This window comes from Anabrus simplex, chromosome 1 (genome assembly GCF_040414725.1).
Source record: "Anabrus simplex isolate iqAnaSimp1 chromosome 1, ASM4041472v1, whole genome shotgun sequence".
In the NCBI taxonomy this organism is placed as follows: domain Eukaryota; kingdom Metazoa; phylum Arthropoda; class Insecta; order Orthoptera; family Tettigoniidae; genus Anabrus; species Anabrus simplex.
The window spans coordinates 1,490,175,554-1,490,190,731 of record NC_090265.1 but is presented as its reverse complement, the minus strand read 5'-3'; the positions used below and the strand labels follow the sequence as shown (position 1 = coordinate 1,490,190,731).

The 15,178-nt window shown below is 38.7% G+C and overlaps 1 protein-coding gene across 2 annotated transcripts in view; it reads left to right on the top strand.

Moving 5' to 3' along the window:
- The window catches only part of Mat89Ba (nucleolar protein 6 Mat89Ba), a 332,508-nt gene that overhangs the window by 187,902 nt on the left and 129,428 nt on the right, over positions 1–15,178 (top strand). For both annotated transcript variants that reach the window (XM_067137975.2, XM_067137976.2), the window contains one exon: positions 1,111–1,408. In XM_067137975.2, coding sequence (XP_066994076.2) covers positions 1,111–1,408 — 298 coding nt within the window. The remainder of the gene's footprint in view (positions 1–1,110; positions 1,409–15,178) is intronic.

Sequence of the window (15,178 nt, the reverse complement as noted above, 5' to 3'; positions counted from 1 at the left end):
ATAGCACGCAAACTATCTTCAGGGCTGCCGACAGTGGGGTTCGAACCCACTATCTCCCGATTACTGGATACTGGCCGCACTTAAGCGACTACAAAAAAAAAGTTTGAATGAATAGTATAACTTTAGTAATGATTGAAATGATCATTAAAACTATTTCAGGAGGATAGAAAACTAAAAAAAACTATTTTGAGCTATTAAAAAACTAAAACGTTGTTTTTAAGAACCTAAAAATCCGGGCCCTAGTGATTACTAACAGAGTAGAATATAATATATCATGAACTTTTGAGAATTAGTTCTTGCATTCAAAACTATATTCTTGTGTACAACATAATATTTAAAAATGGCTTAATAGGCTTAATGGTAATTTATGGGGACTTCCAGAAACTTGCTACTTATACTGGTGACCAAATAATAAAGGAAGATAAAAAGCAAGGGTTTTGCCATCATGTCGGGTGCTTTTGTATTGGATGTGCTTTATTTTACTAGAGAACTAAAAACTACTTGTGACTGACTGTTGCTGACCTTGGTGTTATTTTCAGTAGCTGCACATTTTTCGATGAGCTTGCTTGATCAAAGTTTATGACCTGAAATAAGTTTTCATGAGAAAGTGATTAAAGTTTTTCTGGCAAAACTGAATATAAAATATCAAGATTTTTGACTCATAATTTATTAAAGAGTTTTTGTAAAATTATACATATTTCATTATTATGATGTTAGCCAAATTGTTAATGGTTTTAATTCATTCCTGGATTTTTCATTTTCCTGTATTGTATGTTTTGTTTTCCATGCTCCATCCAAATATAGAGAATCAATGTTCCATTCTCCGTTTAAAAATACCATTTCAAGATGACCTTAGATTGCTTGAAAGTAAAGTGTACTTGTGGCATTTTGTTTCATTTCCTGATCATCACATGTTGGCTATAACAATTGTGGAACTATTGTTGTTTTAAGAGACAGCTTAATATTATACATTATCACCATAATTCAGTTTGGATTTTGTAGAAATAGAAATACACTATTGAAGCACGTTTACCTTTTTGACCCCTCTCCACCCTGCTTTCTTCCTCTGTCTCCATGTGTACTTTGTTATATTCTCAGTTTTATCTGTAGTTTTCCAGATATGGCTCGCCTGGGGAAGGTTGTGAAGCAGCATGGTAGCCCTCATCTGAAACTGGACTACCCTGGCCATGTTCTGAAGCCGGCTTTAACACTGATGCTGGATGTGTTGAGACAGGGTCTTGGTCAGCGTGTCCGGTTATTGGGTATTCAAACTCAAGAGTCACAATGTTGGCCTTGTGATGAAGCTCCTCCTCTCGGTCCAAATGGACCAGTTTTGATCGGCCTTACTCTGAATCCAGAAACAGCCTTCAGTACCCTTGATAAAGGACCTCCTGCCAATATGCCAGAGGTAAATAAAAAATGGGAAGTTTAAGAAGGGTAACTAGAAACAAATTGTAATGGGAGGGAAAGCATTGTTTGGGCCTTTAGTCAGTAGATTAGTTTGATGAAGCGCACCATGCCACCCTATCCTGTGCTAACCTTTTCATTTCAACTACTGCATCATACATCACATTTATTCTGTTCATAATACTCATGTTTTGGCCTCCTCATACCATCCCTACCTCTATACTTGTCTCCAAATCCAACTTAAGTTCTGAGCATCTCAAGATATTTTCAAACAATCTGGTCAATTCTCACTGAATTATTTTCCCTTCAACTTGATTCAGCATCTCTTCATTTGTGATCTGATTTATCCTCTCACTTTCAGCACTCTTTTGTAACACCACATTTCAGAAATTTTTTTCCTTTTTTCTGTGCCAGTTATTGTCTCATGTTGCTATTCCATACATTACCACAATCAACACAAAAGTCTCCAGAAACATCTTACTTTTACATACAGTATATCTATATGGGAAAACTAATTGCAGGTTTGAATAAATAGAGAAGAAATACTACTACATAATCAAGTACAGTATTTTAGTATTTAAATCATTATCCTTTGGTAAAAACAGAAAAAGTTTATTTCGTTTCAAACAAGTATTCCTTCACTTGAAAAATTTACGAACTTTTCTTAGTCTTCCTAAATAATTTAACACTGTGAAAAAACATCTTCTTAATCTTCTTATAGAGTTCTGTCCTATAGTCTCTTTAAGGATTGATATTTAACACTTAGAGAATATGGCAAGAGTAATATGATTTCCAATGACTACCAGTTCAAATATGTACTTGAAGTACGGAGCATGTTCTTGAAGAGTAGATAGGCACTGTGCTTCCAAAAGTTGATCTATTGATACGCAGTGCTAATCTCTATAATTATACAGTGCCTCATAAAATGCAACTGAACTCTTCAAGTTCTTACTCCGTACTACATTTAACCCCTCAGCGCCGACCTCTATATGTGGTATAGACCCTCTTTTCTTCCGTAGCCGCCGACCTCTATACGTGGTATAGACCCATACATGGTTTCACATTTACGGCTATAGCACGAAGAGTTTTGGAGTTACTGATATGCAAATTGTTTTGTTTCCCAGAAGACAGTTTTGGGTTTATCAGTGTTGTAAATAAGAATTGAAAAATCGTTATAATGTAGTTGTTTTTGCAAGGATAATTATTTGTCAAATAAGTCTGAGCACTATTCTCTTGCTTTTTTTAAAAGTCTGTTTGCTTCATTTTTTCCCACAGAATAAAATAAAGAAATGATGATCTGAGAAGTTTGTCTTTTCGTGTGATGTTCTTTGCTCTATTTGTACATTGGGAGTGCGATTTATTTCTCAGCTTGTAATATTTTCGTAACTCTCCACGAGCGCTTTGTGTAGGCATCAGTTAGTGCTGCTTTCTGTCATACGATACGAGAACCAGTTGTTCATGGTATATATCTCGTTTGAAAGACGTTGTCTCGACATTTTATCTGAAATATGTATCGAGTTGGTTTGTTTCGTCATAAATGTTATTCCCCTCATTCAGTTTCGTCCTGTTGCTTTCGGTCTCGCTGCAGCTTCATCAGTCCGTGTGACGCACGGCGCTCAGCTGTGGTATGACTGACAGTAACGTGCTTGAAATATTGTATAACTCAGATGAAAGTTTAGTCGGAAGTAGTAATGACAGTATAAGCAGCAGTGGTAATGAAATAGATGATGTAGCAGTGGTAAATGATGAGAGTGACGATGAGGAGGAAACAGTACTTGGAAATTTCGTGTAAGAGACTATAGATAATTATACAGGTCAAAGAGAAGTTTTCAATGGTGAATTCTGATTGCTAAATTTTCTAATATACTCACACAGGTCACAGAGACAAATATTGAGCAATTACCTTATCGGGTTCAGCTGGTGAAATGTTTGTTTACAAAATATGCTCGCTCGGGAGGGGAACGAAATATTTAAGGCCGGCGCGCATCCGATAATACAGTTCCAAGGTTGCTGGAAAGATATTTTATCAGGAAATTGCACCCAAGAGTTGGAAATCCAAACCTCAGAGACACTGTATCCTGTGTTCAAAACGCGGCGAAAAGGAGACGTCAGTGTACTGCTGCCAGGAGTGTGACTTGAGTCCCTGTCTCAAAGAGTGCTTCGAATTCTATCACACGGAACTAAATTACTAAGGAAATGTGAAACAATTATGTAATTATCTGCATGTACATAGTTCTGTCATAAGGAATTCCAAATTTCGTGAAAATCGGGCTACTCTTATACTTGCAGTAACGCTTTAAGTGAATCGATGTATTTCAGTCACGCGTATTTGAAATCTCATCCGGCCGCGGGGTAGGAAGCTATTTAATTGGCTGCGATGCTGAGGGGTTAAGTGCGTATTTGATTCTTCTTCACACATATGCATTAATAACATATTTGATCTACGACTTCTTCATAGACATGCATTACTGATGCTTAAAATTATACAGTGCCTCATAAACTACAACTAAAAATAAGTATTTGACTTTAGACTTCTATTTAACTTTGAAAACTCAACGTACAGTGCTCCCTTATGTGTTATAGTGCTCCATAAACTGCACCTGACAGCATCATCTATTTGCATCTTATTTGTGTTTTTTGGCTATATTTCAATGCACAGTGCTCATTAAAGATTTTCATGCTTCACTAGCAGAAACCAAACAGAATTATTTAACCCATTCACTGCCAAACCCGTATATATATGTTAATGAACGCCGTGCCTCGTCTGCCAAACTCGTATATATACGTTTTGGTGCAGTGTGTACTTCACCGATCTCACAAATGAATGCAATATAGTGTCATGCTTTGAGATTCCGTGGAAATGCTCAAAGAAGTTCTGTATGGCAGATATAACACTCCATTTCACGTGTTTTGAAAGCAATCTGGTGTTATTTCAGCTTCGTTGGAATGGAACATCTTTCCCGCTAACGTGTAGCCATCATGGCGTCTTGAAGTTTACATTCATCTCTTGTTGACGAATAAATTGAATGTTTCCTCATAAATAGTTATTCTGGAGAGCTATATTTTGATAATGAAGATGGAGAATATCTAAGTGGCGACATTGAAGTACAAGAAAGTGCGAGACGAAGTAGTAATGATGAATCTCATGCGGAATTGTCACCCCTTACTCAGATAATTGACTTTTTCCCCAAATGTAAATGATTTTGATAATACGAGTTCTTGGATCAACAATTTTATATTATATTTCAGTAATAGTATCACCGAGCGGAGTAGCTGCGCGTATTAAAATGCTGCGTCTATGGAGCCAAGCTCTGCACTCGGCAGGCGAGTGGGTTCAAACCTCACCGTCAGCTGTCCTGAGATTTTTTTTTTTTTTTTTTGTGTTTTCCCTTTTGTACTCCCAAAGAAATGCGGGACAGTTCCTATTCATAAACCACAGCCGATTCCTTCCACTTACCTAGTTTCAATCACCATAATTCATTTCATTTTCATTATCTTCTCAACTGAGGTTTGCATCAGGAAGGGCATCCGGCCGTAAAAATATGGTGTAAAATATAATCTCATTTTATCCCCGACCCCGTATTGGGTTGCGGGGCTGAGGGGACGATATGCATTCCATTAATAGTATCAGTAAATCGGTATCTATGAAAGTGCTTCTTCGTTTAAAAAACCCGGCCCAGAGGGCTTGGCTGGTCATCAAAACTCGGCAGTGAAAAGCTTAAACTTTGCATTTTATTTTTTTGACTTTCTGAACCCTTGAATTTAGAAATGTTTTTATCCAACGTGTAACCCATGACCTGGCTGTATTTAAATGACCATGTTGAGTAATTAGTCGTTCTGCTCGGCGTTGAACTCCCTCCAGTTTCATTATGTTCTCCACTGTAGTAGGCTGCCAGGAAGGAAGCCCGTACAACAGTATTGGCCGTACTAATGACAGGTAGGCTGTCTGAACTGCTTTCTTCCTGGCTCCCAGTAGATATCTGCGGATGAATCCCAGGACTCTGTATGCTTTGCACCTTATTTCCTTTACATGCTTGTTCCATTTTAAATTGCTGCAAATGTGAATTTTATTGAGGTGCAGGGCATCAGGTTTTTACCACATAGTGAAATTTGTTGTTGTAACTGTGATCTTGCTCTAGTTAAGTATTTATAGACATTCCATTTATTTGGCACCACAGAGCCACATTATCCAGATCTGACTGTAACTTATTTACGTCGTTCTCATTGCGAATGGCTCTGTAAATGATGGTGTCATCAGCAGACTGTGCCATAGAAGACGATACACAACCTGGCAGATCCAGCGTAAATATCGTGTACAGAAGCGGTCCTATCACACTACCTTGAATCACACCCGAGGTGACTAAAGTTTGTTCTGACCTGGCCCCACTGAACACAACGCTCTGCGTCCGACCTACCAGGAATGATCAAAACCATGCCAGCAGTTTGCCTTGAATGCCATACTAGTTAAGTTTTAACAACAATCGTTGATGAGGTACCTGATCAAAGGCCTTACTCCAGTCGAGAGTTACACAATCCACTTGGGATATATTAGACTGGTCCAGTGAATGTTGCCACTCATCAATTACTGTTGTTAAAAGTGTAGTACAGGATTTCCCAGGAAGGAATCCATGTTGCTTGTTATTCAACGGGTTTCTCTCATTCAGAAAATCCAGCACATGTTCAACAATTAGACGTTCCATGCATTTACATAAACTAGATGTAATAGAGACTGGGCGATAGTTGTCTACATTTTCCCTGTCACCGTCTTTGAATACTGGAATGACATTTGGTTTCTTCCATTCTTCTGGTACAGTCCCACTGTTCATTGAAATGTTAAATATTGCACAAAGAGAAGATGCTAATGCTTCTGCACAGCGATGGAGAATTCTGGCCGGCACGTTATCTGGGCCGTTCGGAGCATGAAGTCTAGTTCTCCGAAGACTTGTTGCGACCTTGTTAGCAGTGAAGTATTATTATTAAGCGTATGGAATTTACAGAATGGACAAGTATATACAATATTATACAAAAGAAAAACCTGCAAAGAATACAAGGTAAGTAGGGAACAATTACACATGAATATCTAAATTGTTTATCCACTGCACTAGGGATACTGAGACATCAGCAAAGTCTTTTCGGTCTCCACCATAAGCACGCAGAGGGCATTCGTCCATTATATGATGCATGGTCTGGACTAAAGCACCACAATCACACGCTGGAGAGTCCCTGAAGCCCCACTGGTGAAGGGAGAATGCAGATCTTCCACAATTTGTGCGGAACCTGTTTAGTGATGCCCACGTTCTTCTTGGCAAGCTGAAACCAGCTGGGGCGTGGTTTGGATTAAAGAGGCTTGGCCACTCAGGAGCTGTACGAATCCATTGCTCTTTCCATTCCTCTTTTAAATTGAAACCAGCATCCATTAGATTCTGAGCTGTTTTCATCGGTGGCTTATGGGATTTCAGCCTTTGTCTCCAGAGATCTGCAACATCTCTATGGATAGGTAGAGTTGGATTGGACATGATCTTATTATATTCTTGAACAAGGGCTCTTGAACGTCGCAGGCTTGGTGGAGCAATGTGGGACAGGACTGGCAGCCAGTGCATTGCAGTAGGCTTCAGAGTACCAGAGATGATACGCATGGTGGTGTTAAGTTGTACATCGACTTTCTTCACGTGGCAACTGTTAAGCCATACTGAAGAGCAGTATTCAGCTGCAGAATACACGAGGCCAAGCGCAGTACGTCGTAATGTGTCCGCTGAAGCGCCCCATGAAGTTCCACACAACTTAAACAGAATATTATTACGTGATCTCAACTTAGATCCGAGGTTTTCAAGATGCTTTCTATAAGATAGGGTTCGGTCAAGCGTTACCCCGAGGTACTTTGGATTACGATTGTGCTTTAGCACTGAGCTATTGAAGCGTACTTGGAGTTTTGTATTAGCCAACTTGTTGTGGAGATGGAAGCAGGCAGATTCTGTCTTATTCATACTGGGTTGTAGTCTCCAGTTTCGGAAGTAAGAGCTAAGTGTATCCAGGTCAGACGTCAGGATGGCCTCGGCATGGCTGAGATCTGGATGTTGAATGGCAATGGCTAGGTCGTCTGCATAAGAGAATTTTACTGATTTTGTCTCAGGAATATCTGATATGTAGAGATTGAATAGAAGAGGTGCCAACACTGATCCCTGGGGAAGGCCATTTTTTAGTTTCCTAAGACGACTAATGTCATCATACATGATAACACGGAAGAGCCTTTCGGTTAGCATATTGTTGATCAGTGTGGTTACAGTTTTGCAAGGGATAACTCGTTGCAGCTTCAACATCAACCCTTGCCTCCACACAGTATCATATGCAGCCTTTAGATCTACAAAGACTGCAGATGTTTTAGAGCCCCTTTAAAAACCAGCTTCAATGTGAGTTGTTAGTGCTAGCACCTGGTCAACACAGCTTCGGTTCTGCCTGAATCCAGCTTGCTCTGCTGGGATCACTTCATTAATGGCCGAACTAATTCTGTTGTACACAAGTCTCTCAAGGAGTTTATAGCAAACACTCAGCAATGCTATTGGTCGGTAGCTATCGACTTAGTCTTCCGGTTTACCGGGTTTCAGAATTGCAATGATCTTGCTTACCCGGAATTCATTTGGCAGATGCCCAGACGATAAGATATTAGAGTAGAATTTAGCCAACCAGAGCCTTGTGTTTGGACCACTATGTATCAGAAACTCAGGAAATATCCCATCAAAGCCAGCAGCTTTACCAGGTTTGAGGCTTTTAATAGCAGTATCTACTTCCAGATGTGAAAATGGTTCCGAGTATATGGAGTTGTCCTGCAAGTTGCTTTTCTGTTGTTTGAGCAACTTCTTTACTTGGACGGTATGTTTCTTATCAGAGGGTGCTCGTGACATTTTAACAATATGTTCAGCTACTAGGTTGGGGGTGATGCAACCATTTCTCTTGTGGCAGGTTCTGCTTCCGGTAAGTTTCCTGAGAAGACTCCAGGCTTTTCTGCTGGACTGTTTGAAGTCCATAGTCTCAACCGTATTGTTCCACTTCTGCTGTCGAGATTCATCTAAACTCTGTAATAGAGCACTTGCTATTTCAGGATCTCCACCCTGTAAATACTCCTCATAGAGTGAAGTACAAGCTATTTAAGGGTGGAAACGGAGGGGTTGTCCTTGTAGTGAACATATCTTCGTCCTTGTCAGCAGTGGTGAAGTTATTTTTAAATTTACTGTTAAATGTGTCTGCTATTTCTTGGGGAGAGGAAACTGATAGTCTGTTGTACTTGAAAACGGATGGAGCACTGTAGCCGCTTTTGTTTCTGATGAAAGCCCATAGCTCTTTACTATTGGAACTAAGGCTGTGGATATATAAACTGTAGGCATCACGGATTAATGATTTCAGTTTGTTCCTAGCCCGTCTGTACTTCTCCCACCTACTGTCAATTGGCTTTTCCTTCCATTTCCTGTATAAACAATTTCTCTTTCGAATACCCGATGTTATCTCTTTAGTGATCCATGGCAATTTTTGCTTATTAGAGGTGGAAACTTTATTTCGGCACAAAAATACTTTTTTTCAGTTTTCCCAGATCTCGTTGATATTTTTATCGCTGGTGAAGGTCGTGAGGGGACTAGGAAGATTTTTTGACAGAAGAAAGGAAAGATCATTCCTGTTAGTGCAGGAAAAATTATATATTGTTCTGGAGTGGATTTTTGGGGAGGTTTTCTGTAGGTCAAAGTTGTAATTATAGTTTGGTGATCACAAAATCCTATTACATCTAGGGACTGGACTGATGATGGAGAGTTAGTAAGGAACAGGTCTAGTGTGGAATGGGAATTTTGAGTAATACGAGTCGCTTCGAACACTAACTGATGGAGAAAAATGTCGTAGAAGGTGGAGAGAAAACTATTAGCAAAAGGATTGTTTGGTACTGGAGTGGCATTTCTAGACCAAGTAATTTCCAGATTGAAGTCACCGGCAATATAAATTGCGTCGTAATTATTCTGCACTTGTTGAACACGCTCCAGAGAGGAGAGGAATGCATCGTTCATCGTTTGCGAGGACTTCGGTGTACGATACACTGATCCGATGAGGAATTTATTATTACCGCACGTAATTTCCACCCACACAGCTCCAGCTGTCGTCTCCAACTCGGGACGCCTAGTTGAATTACACTCTGGTTTTGCTGCAATGAGTACTCCGCCTCCTGTGGTTAGGGTCCGGTCCTTACGGAACAAGACAAAAGAATCTGGTAGCACTTCTGAGTCATTAATTGTGTCTGAAAGCCATGTTTCACTGATACACAGAATAGAGGGATCTAGGCTTGAGAGCGAAGCGAGAATATATTCTTTTCTACCTGGATGTAAAATGCTGCATGCATTAAACGCAAAGAGAGTTAGGTTATTATTTACATATTTACAGTTGTAGCTATTTACAGAGTCACTGGTAATGTCACTGGTATTGGAAAAGAAAGAGTTCGTTAGTGGCAGCATTTTGCAATGCCAGCAAGTCCACGTTTTTCCCCCCTTCTTTAATTTCCTGTATTCTGATGTAGAAATTTGTGCACATGTCCTGTGACTACTTGATGGACAACTGTTACAGTTCACAAATAGTTGGTTACAACGCCCACTGCTTTCACATACTGTACAATGCTGGGGTCCGGGGTTCAATTCAGTGTCTCCAATTAATGCGAGAGTTAGGCACCACAGTGGCCGCCCAGCAATCTGAAGTCTGACAACTCTGCCTTCCCCATCACGACGCGACCACCCTACCGCCAGCAGCCCGAGACTTTCACTGCCACACCAAGTGAGACACTTAAGAGAACATTATTTTCTCACTTACCAACCGTTTTTCCAGTACATGAATCTTCTTCAAATCACCACAAGACTTATCCGAATGCACTGTTACACTTTTCGCGTAGGTTGCGGCACATTTTACCAACAATACTATAATTAATGCACGGAGAACACTTGTAACCACCGGCATGCACACCGCCATCTTGAGGTCTGGAATGTTAATACGGTACCTTCAGATTGGATGAAAGCGGTAATTGCACCTATCTATAAGCAAGGAAACACGAAGAATTGCAACAAGTATCGAGGTATTTCATTTAGTATACGAGGCAAGGTGTTCACTGGCATTTTGGAAGGACGTGCAATCAGTGGTTGAGAGTAAGTGGGATGAAAACCAGTGTGGTTTTGAATTACAGAGGGGCTGTCAGGATCAGATTTTTCAGTATGTGTCAGGTAATTGAAAAGTGCTATGAGAGGAATAGACAGTTATATTTATGTTTTGTAGATAAAGAGAAGGCATATGGTGGAGTTCTCCATACTTGGGGACTATAGGATTAAGGGCATATTATTTATTTTATTTTACATTTTATGGCCTTCATTGGACCACTTTAGTCAATTAGACAATGGATTTTTCAATTTTCTCTCAGCCCAGAACTTCTTCATTCTCTCAGATCTTGATTTTCTCTCCTCATGTGAAATCACTCTTTGCATGGTTTGTTGATCTTGGTCTGTAGTTTGGTGTCTGTTTTTGAGTGTCTTGATTCTGTGGGTCTTGCTTTTTAAGCAATCAAAATAAATTTATGTTGGCAATTGGGTTGCGGTGAGAATTGAAAATAGAATGAGTTCTTGGTTCAAGGTACTCACAGGGGTAGACAAGGCGGTAATCTTTCATGTTTATTGTTCATAGTTTACATGGATTATCTGCTGAAAGGTATAAAGTGACAGGGAGGGATTCAAGTTAAATAGAAATGTAGTAAGCAGTTTGCCCTTTGCTGACGACTTGGTGTTAATGGCAGGTTGTGCTGAAAGCCTGCAATATAATATTTTGGTACTTGAAAATAGGTGCAATGAGTATGATATGAACATTAGCTTTTCCAAGACTAAAATCATGTAAATAGGAAAGAAATTTAAGAGAATTGAATGTCAGGTTGGGAATACAAAGCTTGAACAGATATATAATTTCAAGTACCGTATTTAGGATGTGCCCAGGACAGTATTATAGTGAGTGAAATTGAATCAAGGTGCAGTAAAGCTAATGCAGTTAGCTCACAGTTGCGATCAGCAGTATTCTGTAAGAAGGAAGTCAGCTCCCGGACGAAACTATCTTTATGTCGGTCTGTTTTCAGACCAACTTTGATGTATGGGAGTGCAAGCTGGGTGGACTCAGGATATATTATTCATAAGTTAGAAGTGACAAACATGATTAATTGATCCACTTTAACTCTGTAATGCTCTGTTAGGCATACTGTAGTTATCACAGAAATTATTGGTAGGTACGGAAGATGTAAGTTGTGATGTTCCCTTTCTACCCTCTGTAACACCTTTGTCACAGAATGATAAAAGTTTCTGCAAGGTACAGAAATCAAATACAAAAAACAGAAATGAAGTTTCCAAGAAAGACTGTGTAAACATACCAAAAGAAATAAAAGTTGATAAATCGTGTGATAAAATGTAGGAAAATACTGAGATGATATGGAGGTATTAAATAGATTGAGAAAGAGAGATGCCAAAGCAAATAGTGGGATTCAATTGAACAGAAAGGAAGGCACGGGAAGACTGATTATGATGAATAGATGAAGAACAGAGAGTTAGATCACCATAAGGTGACAGGACTTGGACTACAACATGATGATATATGAAGAGTGGTTAAATTGAAATAATAAATGAGGTAGTTCAACCTATTCAATACAAATAAATACAAAATGTAGAGTTACATTCCTATTTAATTATAAGCAGAAGCGGTACCGGTTTCGTCCCCAATCCGGGTCATCATCAGCTGAATAAAACGCAAAAAACAATGCATAGGTAAGAAAGAAATTAAAGATCAAGTCCACATAAAAACAGTTGAATAGGCAATATAAAATAACGGGAATAGGCACTGTAAAATTGAGAAGAAGTAGAAGGTAAGTCACTTAAAAGAAGCAAGGCGCAATGTTCTGAACAACAGCATAGCACACGCAAAGTTCCGCATTGTCTCATAATGTTTACGAGAAGCGGAGAAGAGTTAAATGAGCCAGCTTGCATACACTATCAGGCGTGAAGTCACAACACAATCCAACAAATACGAAGATCCAAAATCGTGCAGAAGCCGAAGACGAGTAGCTCAATTGAAGTAAATTGCCAGCTCCCGAAGATCAGCGCGACATATTCAACGTCAGGCACTGTGCTTTCAAACGCTGACAGAACTTGATTAGTTTAATGATCCAGTATTTGCTTCAGTCGCAAAAATCTATATATATAAAACTAGCTGATGTACCCGTTCTTCGCTACGGGATTCTCAGAAAGACCAACTTTGTGGTTTTCCTAACTGAAATAAACATAGGTCGTTACAAAAACGTAAGTATGAATGTAGCGAGTAAAAGCAATGCTATCATTTAAAATACTCGATCAAATGGAAAGCCGCACGTTTTATCACATTTAATGAACAGTGCTGCGGTTAGATTGCGGTGCCAATCTAATAGTTCAAAGTTCCAGAGCTGGGATGACCAGGCCGCAGATTGCCATGAACACTCACTTTACAATGGCGAAAAATGAAAGTATCCTCCTATTCAATACATCATATATTCCGTCATTAGACGGAGTAAACAAGTTCAGACATGTTTCGGCTCGTTTGAGCCATCTTCAGTGAAAAAATTAGGGGGGTTGGAAAAATTTACATAATATGAGTTGAAAAAATGCTATAAAACATAATGAAAGCGCAAATGAAAAAACAAACAAAAGAGAGCCTAGACGGAAACAAAATAGTACAAATATACAATATTTACATCAATATGCAGAGCAAAAAACAACTTAATGCGACAAAATTCAGTGACACAGGTGTTAATTTGAAATAATAATTGATACTAAAAACTGCGTTAACCTAAGAAACAAGGGAATGAGAAAACAAATGATGCAGATGGAAATGAATAATAGTAGCACATGGTGAGGTTGTGGACCTCATAGTTTACAAATTATTAGTTTATAAAAACGACAAAACAGTTTGAAATCGCTGTCAAAATCCTAGTGGAAACCCATCACATAAAATTGGTCAGGAGGAGAGCGGGAGCAAACATTTTGAGAGAAACCAAGCCTGAATTAACCTGCAGGCGAAAAGCCTGTGATAAGGAGAAAAAACACCTGACCAATTTTATGTGATGGGTTTCCACTAGGATTTTGACAGCGATTTCAAACTGTTTTGTCGTTTTTATAAACTAATAATTTGTAAACTATGAGGTCCACAACCTCACCATGTGCTACTATTATTCATTTCCATCTGCATCATTTGTTTTCTCATTCCCTTGTTTCTTAGGTTAACGCAGTTTTTAGTATCAATTATTATTTCAAATTAACACCTGTGTCACTGAATTTTGTCGCATTAAGTTGTTTTTTGCTCTGCATATTGATGTAAATATTGTATATTTGTACTATTTTGTTTCCGTCTAGGCTCTCTTTTGTTTGTTTTTTCATTTGCGCTTTCATTATGTTTTATAGCATTTTTTCAACTCATATTATGTAAATTTTTCCAACCCCCCTAATTTTTTCACTGAAGATGGCTCAAACGAGCCGAAACATGTCTGAACTTGTTTACTCCGTCTAATGACGGAATATATGATGTATTGAATAGGAGGATACTTTCATTTTTCGCCATTGTAAAGTGAAAACCGTCAATACGGAATGATTCTAATATCTTGTAATGGAAATGCCATCCAGGCAAAGAAGAAAGCCAACCTTTATTGCAATCTCAAAATAAAGGTCGCCAAATTAGGGCAAGACTTACGTTTTTTGAAAAAATGCTTGATTAATGACATAACCCCCAATTTTCTAAAGTTTACCAAGAAAACTCACAGAAATACAGCAAAAACTCGCGCGACTCAACTTAAAACCGATAAAATCTGGATTAAAGAGGAAATCAAATTTCTCCATAAAAAGAAATCTCTCCTGAACCACATACTATATGAAACTCATTTAGAAGTTTCCACTCTCCTTTGCCCCCTCGAATGGACGTCCTTTCAATTCCACGTCTCCAACAAACTTAACCTCACTTTGTTAAAGAAACAAAACACACTTGACAAGAAATGGAATGCTCTTTCAAAAACAAAAACAATACTTAACAAACATAACAACTCAAATAACACAAGGTCTAATGATTTTCACCAACCTGTAGTAAACTTAAGTAAAATCATTCTTGATGCCGATGATCTTGATGTGCTGAGCAAGGGACCTAAACATAATTGGGGTAATCCTTCTAACCGTGATAATTTAATTTCCACTATAGCTGAATCTGAATTGGCCATTAATAAATTACCAATTAATATACAAGAAGAGGTCCGATATGAAGTCAAACACAAGCTATCTTCCATCCTCAACCAACAACAAACCATTAAACCCAACACAGTGCACGTAGCTAAAGTAAACAAACTTAAGAAAAAAGTGAAACAAAACGACTTAATTATAACAAAAGCCGACAAAGGAAATGCTACCGTAATCATGGACAAAAGTGACTATGTTAATAAAGCACACACGTTTTTTGCAGACAACAACTTCATAACCTCTAAAAAAGATCCAACTAATAAAATACAAAGAGACCTAAAAACCATCATCAAGAACATTTCATTTCTGTTTAATGACCTTGAAAAATCCAAAATGATTATCATGAATCCGAAACTTCCCACAGCCAAAGCGCTACCCAAGATCCATAAAACAGACATCCCCATAAGGCCCATTATCAATTTCAGAAATAGTCCGACCTATGAAGTATCTCGTTTCATTCACAAATTCCTCAAGTC